The sequence below is a fragment of the Schistocerca serialis genome, chromosome 1 (assembly GCF_023864345.2).
Source record: "Schistocerca serialis cubense isolate TAMUIC-IGC-003099 chromosome 1, iqSchSeri2.2, whole genome shotgun sequence".
NCBI classification, from domain to species: domain Eukaryota; kingdom Metazoa; phylum Arthropoda; class Insecta; order Orthoptera; family Acrididae; genus Schistocerca; species Schistocerca serialis.
Window position 1 is genome coordinate 953,527,080 of NC_064638.1, and position 19,310 is coordinate 953,546,389.

General features: G+C 43.2%; 1 protein-coding gene across 1 annotated transcript in view; it reads left to right on the forward strand.

Moving 5' to 3' along the window:
• The window catches only part of LOC126451318 (uncharacterized), a 123,782-nt gene that overhangs the window by 46,978 nt on the left and 57,494 nt on the right, over positions 1-19,310 (forward strand). The window contains exon 2 of the mRNA XM_050091032.1: positions 10,364-10,583. Coding sequence (XP_049946989.1) covers positions 10,364-10,583 — 220 coding nt within the window. The remainder of the gene's footprint in view (positions 1-10,363; positions 10,584-19,310) is intronic.

The window sequence follows — 19,310 nt, forward strand, 5'->3', positions numbered from 1 at the left end:
AACTGCTGGCCTACACCTTTGCCATGAGAACTACCTAACAGCAGAACCTTCTTCTTCATCTTCGACTTTGCAACTGTTCTAGGCACAGTAACTACTGAGGTCTGCTGCATACTTCCTACATCTACAGCTACTAGAGATTCCTCTCCGCTAGACTCTGACAGTTGGTCATATCTATTGTAAACACCAATAGTAAAACTATCTGAAAATCTTCTTCTCCTAGCAGATCTCTTGCCAACAGCCAGCTCCCATTCCCCAACCCCCTTCTCCCTCCTCATCCTATCTAGCTCCTCCTGTGCGTTTTTCAACTGCACCTGAGGAGCACAGATCTTACGCTCCTGCTCCTCTATCAACTTACTCTTGCTACATAACCTGCAATTCCAGGAGAGGATCTCTCCAGAATGCCCACTGGCTTCCCCACTGCATTCCCCCCAGTGAAAATACTTCGAACAAGTCTCACACCGTAATCCACTACTCACGAACCTACGGCAAAGCCCACACTTCTCACTCATGGTAAAATTTTACTTTTTCTAAGTTCCGCTACTACAATAAGAAGATGTTAAAACCTGACTACAATAATCACAAACTTACTCTACAAGGGAAGTAACTACTATTATTAACAGTATTAATAAACAACAAATGTGAATATAACAAAAGACTAATACAGAAAGAGAACAAACGTCCAATGACACAGTAACGAAGCTGAAAACAGTTCCCAAAAGGTTCTTCTGAAATTATTTCAGCAGAAAACACCAAGACCACCGGCTGAAGACTACTAAAGTTCCTAAATAAACCACTGTACACAAACAATTAATTAGTACTTAGCTTTCGATGCGCCGCTACAGCTGCAACTGGTCAGCGCGGAATGTAAACACAGGCAAGAGGTTAAGTTGCTCGATACGAAACACTCACAAATATCAGGTCACAACACAAGAAAGGCAGAGGTGAATGAAGAAACTACTAATACGTCACTTATATAGTAAATATTATCACAAAAACCGTTAAAATATGTATCTGAAACCTAAAAGTATATGAAAACTTAGAGAGCGATCTCACACTCAGTCACTCGCTTATGACGTCACACCAAAGACTGGTAATGACGCAATTTGGAAGCTTATACTCATGTGATGGAGTACGGTATGTCTTTGTTGTACTGTACTTTGCAAATAAACTAGCAGAGACTGTGAGATCGGTAAATAAATTAACATATCTTAGCGCAGTGAGAGAGATACTGCCTGCCAGACGCAAGCCTCGAGCCCCGAGCTCACTCACTGAAGCCGCGCACGTAGGACCAGAGCCACACAGACAGGAATACTTGGCTTGCGTTGGGACGAACAGGTACGACACACCGATAGGCTCAACCGCTGGTCGTACGGAGAGGTACGTCGTGTGATGACGCCACACGTTCAACGTTTGTCATCCACTTTTAGGGTACTTTCCACGACCTGCCACCCCACATATCTTACATCAAATTACTTGTCTCAGGGTCATCTACGTCTCTTCGGAGGTTTTTAAACATTAATAAGGATCACCCTGTATGCCGCAACCAGTCATAATAATTATGGCGCCGCGCGGAATAGCCGCGCCGTCAGACGCGCCTTGTCACGGCCCGCGCGGCTGCCCCCGTCGGAGGTTCGAGTCCTCCCTCGGGCACGGGTGTGTGTGTCGTCCTTGCTTAACTTTGTTTAAGTTAGATTAAGTAGTGTGTAAGCTTTGGTATCGATGACCTTACCACAAATTTCCAAAAATTATTGATTGCTCATTTTGTAACATGATCAACGGCCTTGCTGCAGTGGTAACACCGGTTCCCATCAGACCACCATAGTTAAGCGCTGTCTGGCTGGGCTAGCACTTGGATGGGTGACCATCCGGTCTGCCGAGCGCTGTAGGTAAGCGAGGTGCACTCAACCCTTGTGAGGAAAACTGAGGAGCTACTTGATTGAGAAGTATCGGCTCCGATTTCTGAAACTGACATACGGCCGGGAGAGCAGTGTGCCCCTCCATATCCGCACCCAGTGTCACCTGTGGGCTGAGGATGACACGGCGGCCGGTCGATACCTGTGGGCCTTCATGGCCTATGCGGGAGGAGTTTAGTTAGTTTTAGTTTTTATTTTATAACATTAAGTGAAGTGTGAAACATTGCGAGTCACTGGTGATGATCTTCAGGCACTTAGTGATAAAAAAAATTAAATACTGCTTACCTTGGTATAAATGCCAATTTAATACTATCTGATTACAACATTAATGGTAAACAGCTTGAGCATGGAACATGGTGTGACGCACCAAACTCTGCTTTCGTTGGTCCGCTAAATCATCCGGTCCTAGCTTCATAGACAGTGGCTGGAAACATTTGGAATAACAGGAGAAATGCGGGAGTCATATTCTCGCTCCACGGAATCTGCTCATCAGTGAGTTGCTTCATCTGGATATGGTATACGTGATGGAACTTGTGGTGTCTCTCCTTGATGATGCTACGTCGTATTAGCGTGATAGCTCTCGCGGTTCCCACTGTTCCGATTAAATCTTTACCTGCATAAATACTATGCAAACCACAATACGTTGCATGCTGTAGGGTACCTTATGTTACTGGTAGTCATTCCCTCCTCTGTTTCACTGGCAAATGGACCGAAAGGACTGTTTATGTGCCATCATTTTTCGTATTTGTCTTCGCAGTTGGTGTCAGCATGATTTCTCGCTGTCGCAAATGTAACGCAGTTTAGTCACTGTGTGAATCGTCAACTTCGACGTTGCGTGTAACTAGTTCATCTTTTGTATGTAGAACAGCAAACAGTGAAATAAAAATCAGTTATTACCTTAGGTCCTTCTTTCTATGGGCTTTAATTCAGCCCTTGTAGAATGATCGATATTTATATAGCTGCTTACGTGGCATAGTACACACACAGTAATTTACCACCATGACCATTAACTTTTTTTTGGGGGTCATCAGTCTTCTGACTGATTTGATGTGGCCCGCCCGAATTCCTCTGCTGAGCCAACCTCTTCATCTCAGAGTAGCACTTGCAAGCTACGTCCTCAGTTTGCTTGATATATTTCAATCTCTGTCTTCCTCTACAGCTTTTGCTCTCTACAGCTCAATGTAAGCCATTATGTGATGTCTTAAGAGATGTCCTATCATCCTGTCCCATCTCCTTGACAGTGTTTTCCACATATTCAAAAATGGTTCAAATGGATCTGAGCATTATGGGACTCAACATCTTAGGTCATAAATCCCCTAGAACTTAGAACTACTTAAACCTAACTAACCTAAGGACATCACACACACCCATGCCCGAGGCAGGATTCGAACCTGCGACCGTAGCAGTCCCGCGGTTCCAGACTGCAGCGCCAGAACCGCACGGCCACCGCGGCCGGCTCCACATATTCCTCCCCTCTCCAATTGTGCGAAGAATCTCCTCGTTCCTTACCTTATCAGTCCACCTAATTTTCAACATTCGTCTGTAGCACCACATCTCAAATGCTTCGATTTTTTTTTCTGTTCCGGTTTTTGCAATAGACCATGTTTCACTAGCATACACCGCTGTGCTTCACAATCTCAGAAATGTCTTCCTCAAATTAAGGCCTATGTTTGATTCCAGTAGACTTCTCTTGGCCAGGAATGGCCTTTTTGCCAGCGCTAGTCTGCATTTTGTGTCCTCCTTGCTTCGTCCTTCATTAGTTTTTTGCTGCCTTCGTCTTCTTCGAGACTGTCAATCCTGATGTTAAGTTTCTCGCTATTCTCACTTTTGCTACTTCTCATTACTTTCGTCATTTTCTATTTACTCTCAATTCATATTCTATATTCATTAGACTGTTCATTCCATTCAGCAGTTCATGTAATTCTTCTTCACTTTCGCTCACGATGGCAATGTCATCGGCGAATTGTGTCATTATTATCTTTTCACTTTGAATTTTAATTACACTTCTGAATCTTTCTTTTATTTCCATTACTGCATCTTCGATGTACAGATTGACCAGCAGTGGCGAAATGCTACACCACTGTCTTACACCCCTTTTTAATCCGAGAATTTCGATGTTGGTCGTCCACTCTTATTATCCCTTCTTGGATCCTGTACATATTCTATACACCCGTCTCTCCCGATAGCTTACCCCTATTTTTCTCAGAATTTCGAATATCTTGCACCATTTTACACTGCCGAACGCTTTCTCCAGGCCACCAGTCCTATGAACGTGTCTTGATTTTTCCTTAGTGTTGCTTCCACTATCTTGAACATGAATCTTGAAAGGTGTCGAGGGACGTCATTGTGTCCTGCTTCTAGATATGACGTGTACTTTCGAGCATGCGTGTGTTCGTTGTAATTGCCATCACATTGCGGAAGCGGGTAGCTCCTAATTAATCCCCATAATTGATCCAGAACACGCAGAACCGTCCCGGAGATGAGTGTGGTAGGCGCGTGCATGCCGTATCCACACCTGTGGCGGCGCCCTTCACGCTGCGAACCAGCGCTAGGCACAGAGGCCGGCAGCCAACGCTGGCAAATTACCACTTAACACGGGCCTCAGCCGCGGCGGCAGACGGGGCTGGCGATATGGGCTGCAGCGTCCCGGGGGCGGGGGCGTAGCGTTCGCGGCGGTGGCGGCGGCGGCGTCGGCAATATCGCCTTTGTGGGGCGTCGGTGGCGGCCATTCAGGCCGTGGGGCCGCGGGCCCCGTTAATTGCGGGCGGTGCGGTTTTCCGTCACAGGCGGCCCGCTATGAACCGACCGGGCCGGAAAATGTGCGCTCTCAGAAAAGCCTGCGAGGATCTGTGTAATGGAGTGGCACTTATAAGGCGACCAACTTCCGTGACTACAATTTGCTTTCAAAAGACAATTAAAACTTCACCAGGGAACAAAACTAACTAAATGAATGGAAACCAACATCTGACGTAACTGTTCTGACACAGGAATAGGAAACTGCTCTGCACCGAAGCAGTTTCCTTTTGTAGTCATCTCTCTATATTTTCTTCAAACGTTTTCTTCTTTCGTTCCTTATTCTGCTCTTCTCTTTTATGTTTGAGTCAGTCTTGCAGCTGGGCTGTTTGCAATGTAACGAACATTTTGCAACAGTCCTTTTTGTCGTGCCGTACTGTAATGCATTTTAGGACATGGTACACTCTACATCTACATCTACATCTACATCTACATACATTATCCACAAACACAGCAAGCCACTGTACGTTGCATGGCAAAGAGTGCCACGTACCACTATTAGTCATGTCCTTTCCTGTTACACTTTCAAATTGAGAGTGGGAAAACGACGGTCTAAAAGTCTCCTTACGATCGCTGATTTTTCTTATTTTCGTGGCCCCTACGCAAGGTGTACGTTGGCGGCGTTAGAGTCGTTCTATAGTCAGCATCAGTTTCTGGTTCTTTAAATTTATGTAGCATGGCCATGCGAGAAGAGCTTCGTCTTCCCTCTTGGGATTCACATTGTAGTTCATGAAGAACCTCCGTAATACACGCATGCTGATCGAACCTACAAGATTAGACGAGCTGTCTAAGGAGCTACAGTCATGGACTGTGCGGCTGATCCCGGCGGAGGTTCGAGTCCTCCCTCGGGCATGGGTTGTGTGTTTCTCCTTAGGATAATTTACGTTAAGTAGTGTGTAACCTTAGGAACTGATGACCTTAACAGTTAAGTCCCATACGATTTCACACACATTTGAACATATTTTTTAATCCTACCGGTAACAAATCTACCAACATGCATCTACGTCGCGTCGATCTCATTCTTTAATCCAACATGGTGAGGATCAAACGGCATGGGTGAGCTACAGTTTCCCAAAATTGTCTGAATAAAACGAAGTCGAGCATTCGCCTTCCCTACCACCAGCGTGACGTGCGCATTCCATTTCATACCGTTTTCCAAGGTTACTCTTAGATATTTATTCGATGTGACTGTGTCGTACAGAACCCGACTAGTGGTGTATTCGAACGTCACAAGATTGTTTTCCTCCTCATCCTCATTAACTTATATTTTCCTATTTTTAGAGCCAGCTGTCATTCATCATACCAACTAGAAATTTTGTCTAAGTCATCTTGAAAATTCCTACAGTCACTCAACGACCATACCGTCCCACACACCTTAGCGTCATCAGCAAACAGCCGCGTATCATTCTTTATTTTGTACATGGCTGCATTGCAGCAACGGTTACAGAATAGCTGATCAATAAGACAGCCAAACAGTTACAATAAATTGTGGTATTAAATTAAATTAATCCATCGTTTCAACGGATTTAAAACCGTGTTCTTCAGAAGAATATGAAACAAACTTCACATTAGCAGTCAGTAAACAAAGCGTTCTAACATCTCCACATTAAATGTGTCAGCAGCGAACTGAAAAGCCATTTGTGAAATTTAAATGCTCTAAAATCAAGGGCTTGTTACATCAGTAAAATCAGTCACATAAAACGCCAGAACGTGTTAACAGCTACATGCCGACTATTTGTCCTTTTGAAGAACATGGATTTAAATCCGTTGAAACCAAGGCTAAGGTTAGCTGAGTACCATTTACTCCAACTGGTTGGCTGTCTTATTGACCTACTACCGGTATTTCTTTCTGATGTGGACTTTCACAAAGGAACTTTAAATAAATACATGCAAAAATAATTATTTTTTGCCCAGCGCAACACAGCACAAACTTCGGTGTTCAAGCAAATAACAGAATATAACATTCTAGCTGGCTCTCCTGCCACCAAATGAAGACCGAAACGTTGGAATTTTTAATATGTTCGGCAAATATATGGTCCCCATGCGGGAGCGGTAAAATCTGACCTCTGTCAGTACCACACGAGACCCAGAGTTCCCTCGTACAGTAAATCACTAGCCCACTATCTAGACATACTCAGTCCTCAACGAATAGCAGGCGTATCTTAAGTACGCAACACGAGGTAAATCATACAACGCACAGGCCAAGATGTAACTCTGGTGCTAACTAAATAGTCACATCTAAGACTAATATTCGGACTGCTTTTCTAGAGGTAGTATTTGGCAAGATACTATAGCCAAAATTCTTTACATACCTGCACTCTTTTTTTCCTTTATTTATTTATTTATTTATTTTACACCTAAGAGGTCCCTGCTTTTTCACAGAAATCTAACGCCTTATATCATTTATCACAATATACCGCACCCTAAAGTAATTTTTATAGTTCAACTTTTTTACATTAAATGTAAAATATCAGTCGAGCTTATTATAACGTAGCAAAGCAAAGAACAAAGCTTCGCTTTCTGGCCCTGATGGTTCAGTAAGGACCGGCCGAGAGTCGTGTCACTGTCTGCCAACGGCGCCACTGCGTGTTGTATGGAGCTCCATGTGGTCAGTATACCGCTGTTCCGTCCGTTGTCGACTTTCGTGACCTTGCCATTTCAGTTGCCAATTCGAGCCGATCTAGTTTTCCCACCAAGGAAAAATCCCCAGGAGTACCAGGAACTGAATCCATATCCTTTGCATAGCAGCCAGACACGCTGACCACTGAGCTATAGGATCGGACTGTTATGGCGTACAGCGACACTATTTTGCCAAACAACTCAAAAGGCTAGGACAGGGCATTGGTTAGCTGCAGCGCAGCCTTCTGGACCACATTATGTGGGTAATCATAGTCGCTGTTTTTCGGGTAGGCGGGTCTTCCACCATCTTTGTTAAGTGGTAAAGGCCTGGCTAATGTTACTCATATAGTCAAGTAAGACGTGTGAAAGGCTGTATTAGTAGCTGCAGCCTGTAACGAATGTGCCAAGAACGACGTTTTCATAGTCGAAAGAATGTTGTATCATTTGACATCCATCGTAGACTGATAACCGAGTGTGAGGAAAGTTTTATGAATATGAATAGTGTATGAAATTCGCAAGTGTTAAATACACTCATGGGCATTTGAATGAGAGGCACACATAAAAAAAAAAAAAATGTTCAAATGGCTCTGATCATTATGGGACTTAACATCTGAGATCATCAGTCCCCTAGAACTTAGAACTACTTAAACCTACCTAACCTAAGGACATCACACACATCCATTTCCGAGGCAGGATTCGAACCTGCCTCCGTAGCGGTCTCGCGTTTCCAGACTGAAGCGCCTAAAACCGCTCAGCCACCCCGGCCGGCAGAGGCAAACATCAGTAGCATATAAAATCTTATATGCCCTCATGATGACAGCAGCATCCGCTGTTTCGAGTCACGAAGATTTTTCGGAACTGGGACCTACATGCCGCTCAACGACATTCTAGGAGCCACAGAAGCGTCCTTATGAGGGTGAAGTTCACTTTTTAAAGTTTTTCTTGAACATCTCGAAAACCGCTACGTCTAGCGAAAATGTTTCTCAACATAAGATAAAACTATGTCAAATTTCCTACAAACATTGTCCCATTCATTATTTCTCAGGGAATAATAGCTTCCACGTGGCAGGGGATGGAAAATTGCAGTGTTTTAATGTTACAAAATCGATGTTTACTTTGTGCTACATCTAAGTGCAGTAGAACCTTACTAAGGGATAAGTTGTGTTCTGGGGGTATAACAGTGTGGAAAAGCGTGCGTAGAGGTTACAATCATGGGAGGATGGTAGGTGGCGCGGATTGTGGTCATCCACTTTTTCATAGGTCTGCAGAATGAAGAGCGGGCAGACAACTCCCGATTTTCTCTTCCACACTACGTCACGAAAAAGCAACTTCAGGGCATTTCACAAAGTTATGCCGATACTTCCGCTGCTCATCTTGTGAATCGCTGGCGACGCAGTGTGCAGGCATTCCCGTTGGATTTGGAGGGGTTCATTTTCCACCAAGTGTTTTAACATTACGTTAAATACAAATGTGAGGCTTGGTAATACAATCGCATATAGACACACTCAGGGTAAATCTCTGCAAACTGCTCTACATAACTACTGGGGAAATTGATTCTAGTCCTCCTGTACGGACATTCTTCCGGAATTCTTCCGGGAATGACGACTTCTTCTACCCATGAGCACTGCTTGCTTTTACGTTGACAGAAAGACTATATCACACTGGGCTCGCATTCGGGAGGACGACTGTTCAATCCCGCGTCCGGCTATCCTGATTTAGGTTTTCCGTGATTTCCCTAAATCACTCCAGACCAATGCTGGGATGGTTCCTTTGAAAGGGCATGGTCGACTTCCTTCCCCGATGACCTCGCTGTTTGGTCTCTACCCCCAAACAATCCAATATAGACTATATCGTTCATCTAGTGGAGTTATTTTCAGTTTATTAGGTGAGCAGTCATCTGTAGTTGTGAAAGAAGCTTTTATGTAGAATACGTTCCTATAAACAATGGCTGAGAGGTGCTTAATTTGTAAGTGTGACTGTGTCAGTGACCTACGCAGCGCTGGTGGGAAACCGATCGAATTGGTAAATGTGGCGTCTCGCTGCTGTCTGCCTGCGACGGCATATTGTTAAGCGGTCTAATCGCTTGGGGCGAATTAATGAATGACCAGAAAGTTATTGAACTTCTCTCGGCATTAACTGTTTTATTGGTATTCAGCAATAATCTCTTCCATTCACGAGTAACTCCTTCCCTTTCATGTGTTTAGACTCTTATAACTCCAGTCCGATTTCTGAAAGTTGTAATTAACCTTATGCTCCCTGTATTTTATACGTGTTACCTTTAGAATGGTTCAAATGGCTCTGAGCACTATGGGACTTAACATCTATGCTCATCAGTCCCCTAGAACTTAGAACTACTTAAACCTAACTAACCTAAGGACAACACACAACACCCAGTCATCACGAGGCAGAGAAAATGACTGACCCCGCCGGGAAACGAACCCGGGAACCCGGGCGTGGGAAGCGAATACCTTTAGAACTTTAAAGACTTAATATCAAGATTATATAACCAAGTCTCGTCATCCATGATATTTTTCTTCCAGAAAGGAGCTGTCAGCGTTTTACATTCAGTCAAATCACGACAGCCGCCCACGCGTCGTTGTTTTTATTCAGGGGCAGTGTACGTGAAAAACATCCCACTTTTTTTTTTTTTTTTTTTTTTTTTTTTTTTTTTTTTTTTTTTTTTTTTTTTTTTTTTGCTACAAAACTTCTCGGAGAACGGCATGAACGCTTGATTTAGACATGTTCACTTCATTGCTCCTTTGTAGTCTGTGACACAACGACGTTGACGCACAGTCTCCTTACAACTGGTCGAATGTACATAAGCTGTGTACAGTTTTTAGTGCAAGCTCCCACCCAAGTTACTACGCTGACGTCGCTTGCACCACAGGAATAAGATCACACTTGGAGCTTATCGGACGGATGGCGTATTTGTTGGTGATTAGCCAGTAATAGAAGTGCACTTGCTAATAGTTGTTGTAATTTCCCCATTTGTGGCACTGAGAGTTAGTTTACAAGAGAGATTTCCCACGCTTGTGCAGCTGCCGTGGAGCCGGCGGCGGCGCCGCTGGGGGCCGTACCGGAGGCGGAGTCGTCGGCGGGCTCGGGGTCGGGGGCGGCTCCGCTGGAGCCGCTGGGCCCCGCGTGGCAGGCACTACACGCCGTGGCGCTGGTGTCGCTGGCGCTGGCCGGCTCGGCCGCCAACGTGCTCGTGCTCGCCGTCTTCTACCGGCGGCCCGCGCTGCGCTCGCCCTCCAACAGGTAGGCGGCGCCTGCACCGGTGCGCTGCGCTGCGCTGCGCGTACACAACTCTGCCACAGACAGACATCATTCACCGACAAGGGCTGCTAACAAATTCTCTCAATCGAGGAACCAGTTTCGGTCCCCGGACTATCATCACGTTCATAAAAGAATTTGCAACATCACAGAAGCTGTCAGATAATAAAAGCCATGAATTTGTTGTCACATCCATATATATTAAAAAATCGTATGTACCTATGTATTTCCACATTTCCAACTAAAGCATCTGACCGATTTCCGTCAAACTTTGTGCATACACTTCTGCCCATTAAAATTGCTACACCACGAAGATGACGTGCTACAGACGCGAAATTTAACCGACAGGAAGAAGATGCTGTGATATGCAAATGATGAGCTTTTCAGAGTATTCATACAAGGTTGGCGCCGGTGGCGACACCTACAACGTGCTGACTTCAGAAAAGTTTCCAACCGATTTCTCATACACAAACAGCAGTTGACCGGCGTTGCCTGCTGAAACGTTCCTCGTGTATGGAGCAGAAATGCGTACCATCGCGTTTCCGACTTTGACAAAGGTCGGATTGCAGCCTATCGCGATTGCGGTTTATCGTATCGCGACATTGCTGCTCCCGTTAGTCGAGATCCAGTGACTGTTAGCAGAAAATGGAATCTGTGGGTTCAGGAGAGTAATACGGAATGCCGGCTGGCTCCCAACGGCCTCGTATCACTAGCAGTCGAGATGACAGGCATCTTATCCGCATGGCTGTCACGGATCGTGCAGCCACGTCTCGATCCCTGAGTCAACAGATGGGGACGTTTGCAAGACGACAACCATCTGCACAAACAGTTCGACGAACCTGGGTGCACGAATGGAAAAACGTCATTTTTTCGGATGAATCCAGGTTCAGTTTACAACATCGTGATGGTCGCATCCGTGTTTGGCGACATCGCAGTGAACGGACATTGGAAGCGTGTATTCGTCGTCGCCATACTGGCATGTCACCAGGCGTGATGGTATGGGGTGCCATTGGTTACACGTCTCGGTCACCTCTTGTTCGCCTTGACAGCACATTGAACAGTGGACGTTACATTTCAGATGTGTTACCACCCGTGGCTCTACCCTTCATTCGATCCCTGCGAAACCCTACATTTCAGCAGGATAATGCACGACCGCATGTTGCAGGTCCTGTACAGGCATTTCTGGATACAGGAAACGTTCGACTGCTGCCCTGGTCAGCCCATTCTCCAGATCTCTCACCAATTGAAAACGTCTGGTCAATGGTGGCGGAGCAACTGGCTCGTCACAATACGATGTGACTGAACTGTGGTATCGTGTTGAAGCTGCATGGACAGCTGTACCTGTACACGCCATCGAAGCTCTGTTTGACTCAATGCCCAGGCGTATCAAGGCCGTTATTACGGCCAGAGGTGGTTGTTCTGGGTACTGATTTCTCAGGATCTATACATGCAAATTGCGTGAAAATGTAATCACACGTCAGTTCGAGTATAACATATTTGTCCAATGAATACCCGTTTATCATTTGCATTTCTTCTTGGTGTAGCAATTTTAGTGGCCAGTAGTGTATATTCTTGCTGTCTGGAAAGAATTACTGTGGAGGTAAGAACAGCCTACCTATCGAAGAGGCGGAGGTGTGGTGAAAAAGCAGTGTGGCCCGCTACGTGCGAATACATAGCTTCTGTTCAAACAGTAGTTGGGACGAGAGCACTTAGTGACTCGCAACAGACTTTATAATTTCAAACGTTTATGAAACCCCACGAAATGATGAAAGGAAAAAAGTTTATCGCTTACATTTTAGCATTTCATGCACTAAAACTGCTGCATGAGGCATGACGTTTTAATTTCTTACTTCCTTATTACTAACTGCTGACGGCTCACCTCCAACTGCGCAACGCTACGTGCTGTTAACAGCCAACTGCCCAACACTACAATAGCCAACAACAATGCAAACCAGCCACCGACTGCACACAGCACAGCTAGTGATTTTCATACAGAGCGCTACGTGGCGTTACCAATATAAAAACCTAAACAGCCTACTTACACATGGTACAGAATCAAAGGGCGTTTTCACAGCTGCACGGAAGGATTCTATCGTTACAGTCGTCGGCTGCCCCGCGGGAGTCGTATGAGCGTTCACCATATAAATCAATCGAATTAAAAAAAAAAGTCGTTAGCATATTACCTGATTGAGCATCTCCAAACGACTAGATCTTCTATCACAAGACAGTTTACGCCTTTACTACAAGAGAGACAGGAGCGTCATCTAACGGCTTACTAACGAAACTGCCATTTAACTAATTCCGTGAACCACACCTCCAAGACCATGCAATGCTTACCGGTCTCCGTATCAGCCTCTGGCACTAGCGTAGTTCTGATGCTGTACAGAGGGCCACGGGGTCAGCATGCCTCTGTCCCAGTCGTTGTCAGCTCTCTGAACAATGAAGCCGCTCCTTCTCTTTCTCGTGGCGTCTCAAATGGCCGACGTCTGTACACACACCTCCTGTCCTCCTACAAAGGGAAAATCCCTGTTTACATCAACAACCTATTCCGTTTCCTCCCCGTGGCAGCTTTTTGTTTATATTTTTCAACATCATAAAAATTAATTTCTTGTCATTAACCAAGAATTTATGCTTGTGGTGGCTTGTGTGCCTCGACGATACCCACAATTGACGAAAGCAGAAAATATAAAAATGCAGCAACGCCGGTCAGCTGCTGTTTGTGTATGAGAAATCGGTTGGAAACTTTCCTCATTTCAGCACGTTGTAGGTGTCGCCACTGGCGCCAACCTTGTGTGAATGCTCTGAAAAGCTTATCATTTGCATATCACAGAATCTTCATCCTGTCGGTTAAATTTCGCGTCTGTAGCACGTCATCTTCGTGGTGTAGCAATTTTAGTGGCCAGTAGTGTTGATGATGCCTGTAGGCAAATTAAAAAGCATTTGGAGGAAAAAGAAACACCTGTGTGAACATCAAGAACTCAGGTATCAAGCCAACACTAAACAAAGAAGGGCAAGGCGAAAGGTGGAAGGAATAAGTTGGAGGACTGTATAAGGGATTTCACTTGAAGACTATGTTATGGAAAGGGAAGAGGAAGTAGCTGCAGATGAACTGAGAGAAATGATATAGCGAAAGGAATTTGACATAGCACTGAGAGACGTAAAACGAAACAATCTCTGGAGCAGATAACATCGCCACAGAGTTAGTAAGGTAAATGGGAGAGCCAGCCCTTATAAAACTATTCCACTTGGTGTGCAAGACATACGAGACTGGCAATATACGCTCAGATGTGAAGAATCCAAAGCTAGCAGAATACTAGTTTCCAGAAATTAAGTTTGAGGTCGATGACTTCCCTTAGAACTGCTTTCAATATAAACATTTAATATGGCTAGAAACAAATGTATGGGAACCATTGTACAGGAGAGTACTGGAAGATAAAAAATAATTAAACTGTTATGGAATACAGGAAATAGTATCTAAGAATAAAGGTCACTACATAGGCCAGGGAAAGTCTGATCTGATATTAACATATAGTAACCCCAGGTTACGCTACACACAAACGGTTAGTGTTTTTATCACGTTCAAATTGTCAAAGATTAGCCGTTGGCGATAGCACTATTATTTTTGCTGTCGAAAAAATAATAAAAAAATAATCTTGCAACCATCCGCTATAGATTTAGAGCAGAGACCCAACAAGGTCAAAAAGTGGTAGTGAGAGCCTCATTGATCGTGTCTTGTGGATTTCCTTTCCTCGAAAAATTTCGTAGGAAACATGTTGATACGATTCATTATTTTACGACCAGGAAACATATTCTAATATAAATGTACCTCAGTTCGTGTGAAATATTGTCGTTCATCAAGATGAAAATAAAATTTTCTATACAAAAAGCTATTTTTGATAATGGATAACCGGTATTGTAAGTTTGCTTGCCAAACTAAAGTCGTGCGATAAATAATAGTTAATTAGTAAATGCCATCGATAGCATAAAAGTAGTGTCTTTGTTGAGCACAAGTGTTCATTTCCAAAAGCTACTTCTTGTTGAAGGCCAAATGTTGTTATTGAGGGAACTTCACTGCTACAACAATTCGATGTATACATATCTGTGACTAATGTACTGCTTTCCCGTGTATGGCATCTTAATATAGTTTTTACGTTTTCCCTCGATTTGTTAACATACACATTGTGGAGGTAGGGAGTTTTGTTTCGCTGAATGCAGAAATGTCGTTCAGTATTTTACTGCAGTCATCCGTTTGTGCTGGTAAGCTGCTTGATTATTTTATTCATAGCTGTTATTTTTCAGCAAATATTGTGTACATTTCAGATTAAAATTCGCACGTCAGTAGCACAGATATATTTTTTATTTCGCTTTAACGGTTTCAACAAATTACTTTGTCATCTTCAGCAGCCTACAAAATTAGAGCTAGTATAAATTATTAGACTTTGGCGAAATTTTTATGTAAAGTATAAGAATCTTACATAGTACTGGTTCATCAGGAGTGAATTTACTGTAAATTATCTATCTGTCAATCTGTGTTTACAGTAATCACATACAAGATGTGCAGTTTCGGACATATCATGGCATTATGCTTCTGTGAAGAAGATACTGACATCTGTTAAACCAATACTAAGTAAGTTCCTGTAACACAGTTCTTTTACTTCACATAAATGTGTGACAAAGGTCTAATAATTTATAATACCGCTAATTTTGTAGGTTTCGGAAGTTGACAAATTAGTTTCTTGAAACCGTACAAGCGAAATAAAAATATCTGTGCAAATGATGATGGAATTTTATTTTGAAATAGCGTACATTATATATCGCTCTTAACAAGGGGAAGTGTAGTAAAATTTTGTATCAAAGTCTTTCATAACGTTAGACTGCTCTTCCCTACTGTCACATCCCCCACTCCTCTACTAAAATCTCTGCTACGTTTAAACGGCATATTACCATTCCTCCAGTACTGCGGCAGAAGTTTCTAACGGACAGACGGGTGTCAACTGGCGCTCTAACTCACCACAGGCATGATCGATTGGTCTGACGTCACGACTCTGCTCCGCCGATTGAAATTCGTTCTCTCTCATATTTCACGCTACTGCTTTATGACCTTAACTTTGATCAACACAGAAGTTTTCACGCTCAGATTGAAAATGGACAGTACTACCCATTGGCAGTGGAGAGCTTTCACCGACTGCATTCTATAGTTGTCCATTCGGTTTTACAGTTCATTGAGTGAGTCACGAAAAAGAGGCCTCCTCACATAAATTTCATTTTTGTATGTTACATTCATCGGGTGTTCTCCAGCTTCTAATGTAACCACACGTCCTGACATTCTGATGAATTAAAATATAGTGTAATGCGTACATTTCATTATTGTAACTGACGCTGCGACAAACTTGTTCGGCCTACAGTGAACCATTAACATTATATTTCGTGCTGTTTCTCTAATAGGAAAAAGAGTAGCACGAAATTGTAGCTTAGTCGGCTTTTATGTGGACTAGACAACCATGAGTTTAGGCGTCGGAAAATTCCAATATTATGGCTGTTGATTAGAGGGTTGGTAGTTGTGTTCGTCCCGCCGCCACTATATCTGGACTATGGAAGGCACGCCGGACTCTTCTGATTGGTGACTACCGATCCCCCTCGATATTACTACCAACACAATTTGGCAAACAGTTCATTTACAAAAGTAACATAGTTTCATCACAGCACTCCTTCAAATCTATGTCACTGAAAATAACTGCAGAATTTATGGCTTCATTTGGTACGTTTAGTTGAACACATCCGTATAAAATTGCGTACTCTTACGCTAGTTGAGTGATTATACTGCAACGTATATGTGCACATGAAACTGTTTACATGTGAATTAGTTACACGTAACTTTACATAAAACTTAAACCGTAATGTTTCCTGGAACGTGTACACCCATGTGGCCGATACAACATGGAAGGTGATTCATCACTCCACATTCATTACAACGAATACGTCTTTAAACGTGTTTCTCAGCACGGTAGGCAGCAACAACCACAGGATTCCATTGTACACGAAGTTACTCGCGGCGTAAAATATTCTCAATAATTTTGCCTCGAGAAGCTATCTCCATAAAAATTCGAGCTTTCAGATGTAACTCCTATTGTCTTCAACAGAAGTGCAACTATCCTTTGTTTGCAGGCAGTATCTTGCCCATCCAATGCTACAGCAAACACCTTTATTGTCATTACCAATTGTCAAGCCAGAGTCCACGGGCGTATTTTCTGACGGAGTTGTCGGTTATATTTATTCATATCTGAAAGCATTCACGATCCATATCTACAGATCTGTGGTCGGAATCCGGGCGTTATGATTCCCTATCGGTTCCGTTACATTACGCCAGTCATTGCTAAACCTATTATGACCTACGGAAGTGATGAACACTTTGGTGAATTGCCATGTTTTCCTTATAATCATGCATCTTACAGGTATAATCATCTCTTACTGTTCGTACATATCGAACGCTATAGTTGTCAGGCATTTCTACCTATAAGAATTTCTTGGATACAATTACTGCAGAGCTGAGTAGTGTATGAGCTCGCGAGATTTGCGGACATTAAAAGAAAGAACAGTGTTTGGTTGATCTCTATTTCAAGGATAGTTTGAAAAGGAATATTAGTAGCTACATCGCTTCGCCGCAGTGGACTTGGTATTTTGGTGGAGGAACAGCATACAATGTTTTCCACCTAATGCGAATAAATAAAATATTTTTAAACGCATCACGATGTTGAAACAAAGCTTTCGACAAATGATAGTAAGTAACATGGCCAATATGTTGCCATCTCGTTAGCTCTCACCACGTTCCTATCCACAGAAATACACCAGGTGTCTCTCCTAAAAATTGTCGTGTTCTTTGTCTCCGTGCCTTCCGACGACATTCTCAATTTTGTTTCTTTGATGTGATGATTTTGTAATGTCCAAATAAACACTAGTCAAGGAATGTTGGATGCGAAATCTACCAGAAACAGTAGTTTAGATATAACAACAGATACTGTTATGATCCCTGGAATCCCCGAGTATGAAACCTGTCGAACAAATGTGGAACATCAGTGAATAATCCAAACTAGGCACACTGCCTAACAAGAAAGCATATACTGTCTTGTATCGGAATGATGACTTACTAACGCATCGAAACCAATCACAATACTATCTGTGTGACCCGAGGCTGAGACATAGGATGAAACAATTTCAGTGACTCAGAAAACACAGTCATCCACCTTATAATAGCTTGATGCCTGAGTTCGTAGAGTTTTGATTTTGCATGTTGGTATTCTGGTTTCTATGGAGTTATTTTTTTTACCTGTAGCTGACTGTTGGTATTTAAGTTTACATAGTGTCATTTTGTCGTTTGGAGATACTGAGTGGAGCTGTGGACGCTAGAAAGTGGAGTGCCAAGTGGAGAAATCGGAACATTTCCGATATATTCTTCAGTTCGAGTTCAGTAGAGGCGTGACAGCAGTGAAGGCCACCAATAATATTTGCGGCATGTATGGGGAAAATTTGTCCACTGGCATTTTCCCCATTAACTCCTCTATCAGGAGTTAATGGGGAAAATGCCAGTGGACAAATCGTAGCAAGAAAATGATTTCACATTTTAAGAATTGGTTTGACATTAGTGACTCTCCACATTCAAGAGAATCTTCCAGGCCATTTAAACGCATCAATTCACAACTATTCACGTGATTATCCTTGAGAACTAGCAAAAGTGATGAACTGTGATCATTCCACCACCATGCTACATTATCATGCAACGGGACGGTTCAAAACTCGAATGTATGGTACCGCATGCTCTAAGGCAAAATCACAAAAATCAGCAGGTGCTAATATGTACATATCTGCTTGCTAATCATCAAGTTACTTGAGAACAGCATCAACCATCCATATCCGTTATCTTTACTGTTGAAGTGAATGGTGTCCTTATGCTAAAATATGGAAAAGAAAGGAGTGGCTGGGCCTACACAAAGCAACAACTCCCCGTAAAAAAGTGGTTTCCGAGGTGTAACTATCATTGCCCATTTATTGTCAACAACTGAGACGTCTTGCAGATGCTATCCAAGAACAGCAACCAGGCGGACTGCGTGATGTTAATCTTCAATAACGTTAGCCCGCATTCTGCTAGACTGACAAAAAACGCTGTACAGGAGTTGGGTTGGGAAGTCATTCCGGGCCAGTCTTGTTCACCTGATCTTGCGCCCTCGGATATTCACCTTTACCGCTCTCTATCGAACATTTTTCAAGGAACTTCTTTCCCGGATAAAAATGGGCCGTGGACATGGCTCAACGAATTCTTCGTCTCAAAATCATATGATGGCAACAGTCATGGAGTCTAAAAATTACCTCAACGATGGCAGATTGTTGAAAATAATGGAGAAGAATGTGTCACTGATGACTTAAATTTCCGTTATGTGTATCTGACGTGTTTATTAAACTTATGGAAAAACCTTGTGAGCTTACACAGCAACCCAATACGTCCACATTACTGCATGAGATTGATGTCACAGTCACGTAGAAAATACTTGTAGATTGGATACAATGACAAATTGCAACTTTTTTCGGTATCGAATGTGGCGTAACATTTTATAAGCTTGATTGGGCATACCTTCTGTCTCATAGGTGAAAATCAGTTGTGACTGAACGAATACATTGTCCACTATGTCGATATGAAACTAACGTTATCCAAGATTCCTG